This window comes from Habropoda laboriosa, unplaced genomic scaffold (genome assembly GCF_001263275.1).
Source record: "Habropoda laboriosa isolate 0110345459 unplaced genomic scaffold, ASM126327v1 scaffold3, whole genome shotgun sequence".
Classification (NCBI taxonomy): Eukaryota; Metazoa; Arthropoda; class Insecta; order Hymenoptera; family Apidae; genus Habropoda; species Habropoda laboriosa.
Window position 1 is genome coordinate 191,571 of NW_017100127.1, and position 683 is coordinate 192,253.

Sequence of the window (683 nt, forward strand, 5' to 3'; positions counted from 1 at the left end):
GCAGAACGGACGAGAATCGGTCCGAGAGCGAGGTTACTCTCATTTTGAACGACGTATAGATGACGTGTGCAAACAATATGGAAAAAAAAACTCGGTAACGATGGAGAAACCAGTGTAACGCTCACCTAAAGCAGATTTAATTTTCAAATACGGGGAGATCCTCTGTTTTATTATTCAGCGCGTTGCGCGAGGAATCGCGTTATACTAAACCAACAGTCGCGATACACGCGAGTCTACTGTACACAAATAACGAGCAAACATACACTAACTAATTCGCCAAAAAAGCAAAAATTTTTCAATCGCTATATGAGAACATTTGTTTCTTTTCAGTACAGTGATCGGTCCACGCCCGTTCTCCTGATAGTGTCGCTCGCGGGTATTAAAGTATGCAGTCCAGATGGAAAAGTGAGTATAACCGATGCACGTTGTATGCACGACTTCACTCGTAAGAAAAATGCGGGAAAAGGGAATGAGAATGCGAGCGACCAGTAAAGAGAGGGAAAGGCCTTTGCGTTTCTACGTCGGAGAGAGATAGCGAGGGTGAAAAAAAGAGAAAAATTAACATTGTCTGTCTTTTCGTGTGTCCCCAAAGTGCGACCCACAAAGAAACTCGGCCAACGTGTTCTAAAAACGATGTTCACCGATGAACATTGTGTGTATATTCGTATATTCATGTCGAGTCA

At 43.0% G+C, this 683-nt stretch overlaps 1 protein-coding gene across 1 annotated transcript in view; it reads left to right on the forward strand.

The window, feature by feature from the left end:
• Positions 1–306: 306 nt before the first annotated feature.
• LOC108578723 (tensin-1-like) overlaps positions 307–683 on the forward strand; it is a 171,727-nt gene continuing 171,350 nt past the window's right edge. The window contains exon 1 of the mRNA XM_017942140.1: positions 307–405. Coding sequence (XP_017797629.1) covers positions 307–405 — 99 coding nt within the window. The remainder of the gene's footprint in view (positions 406–683) is intronic.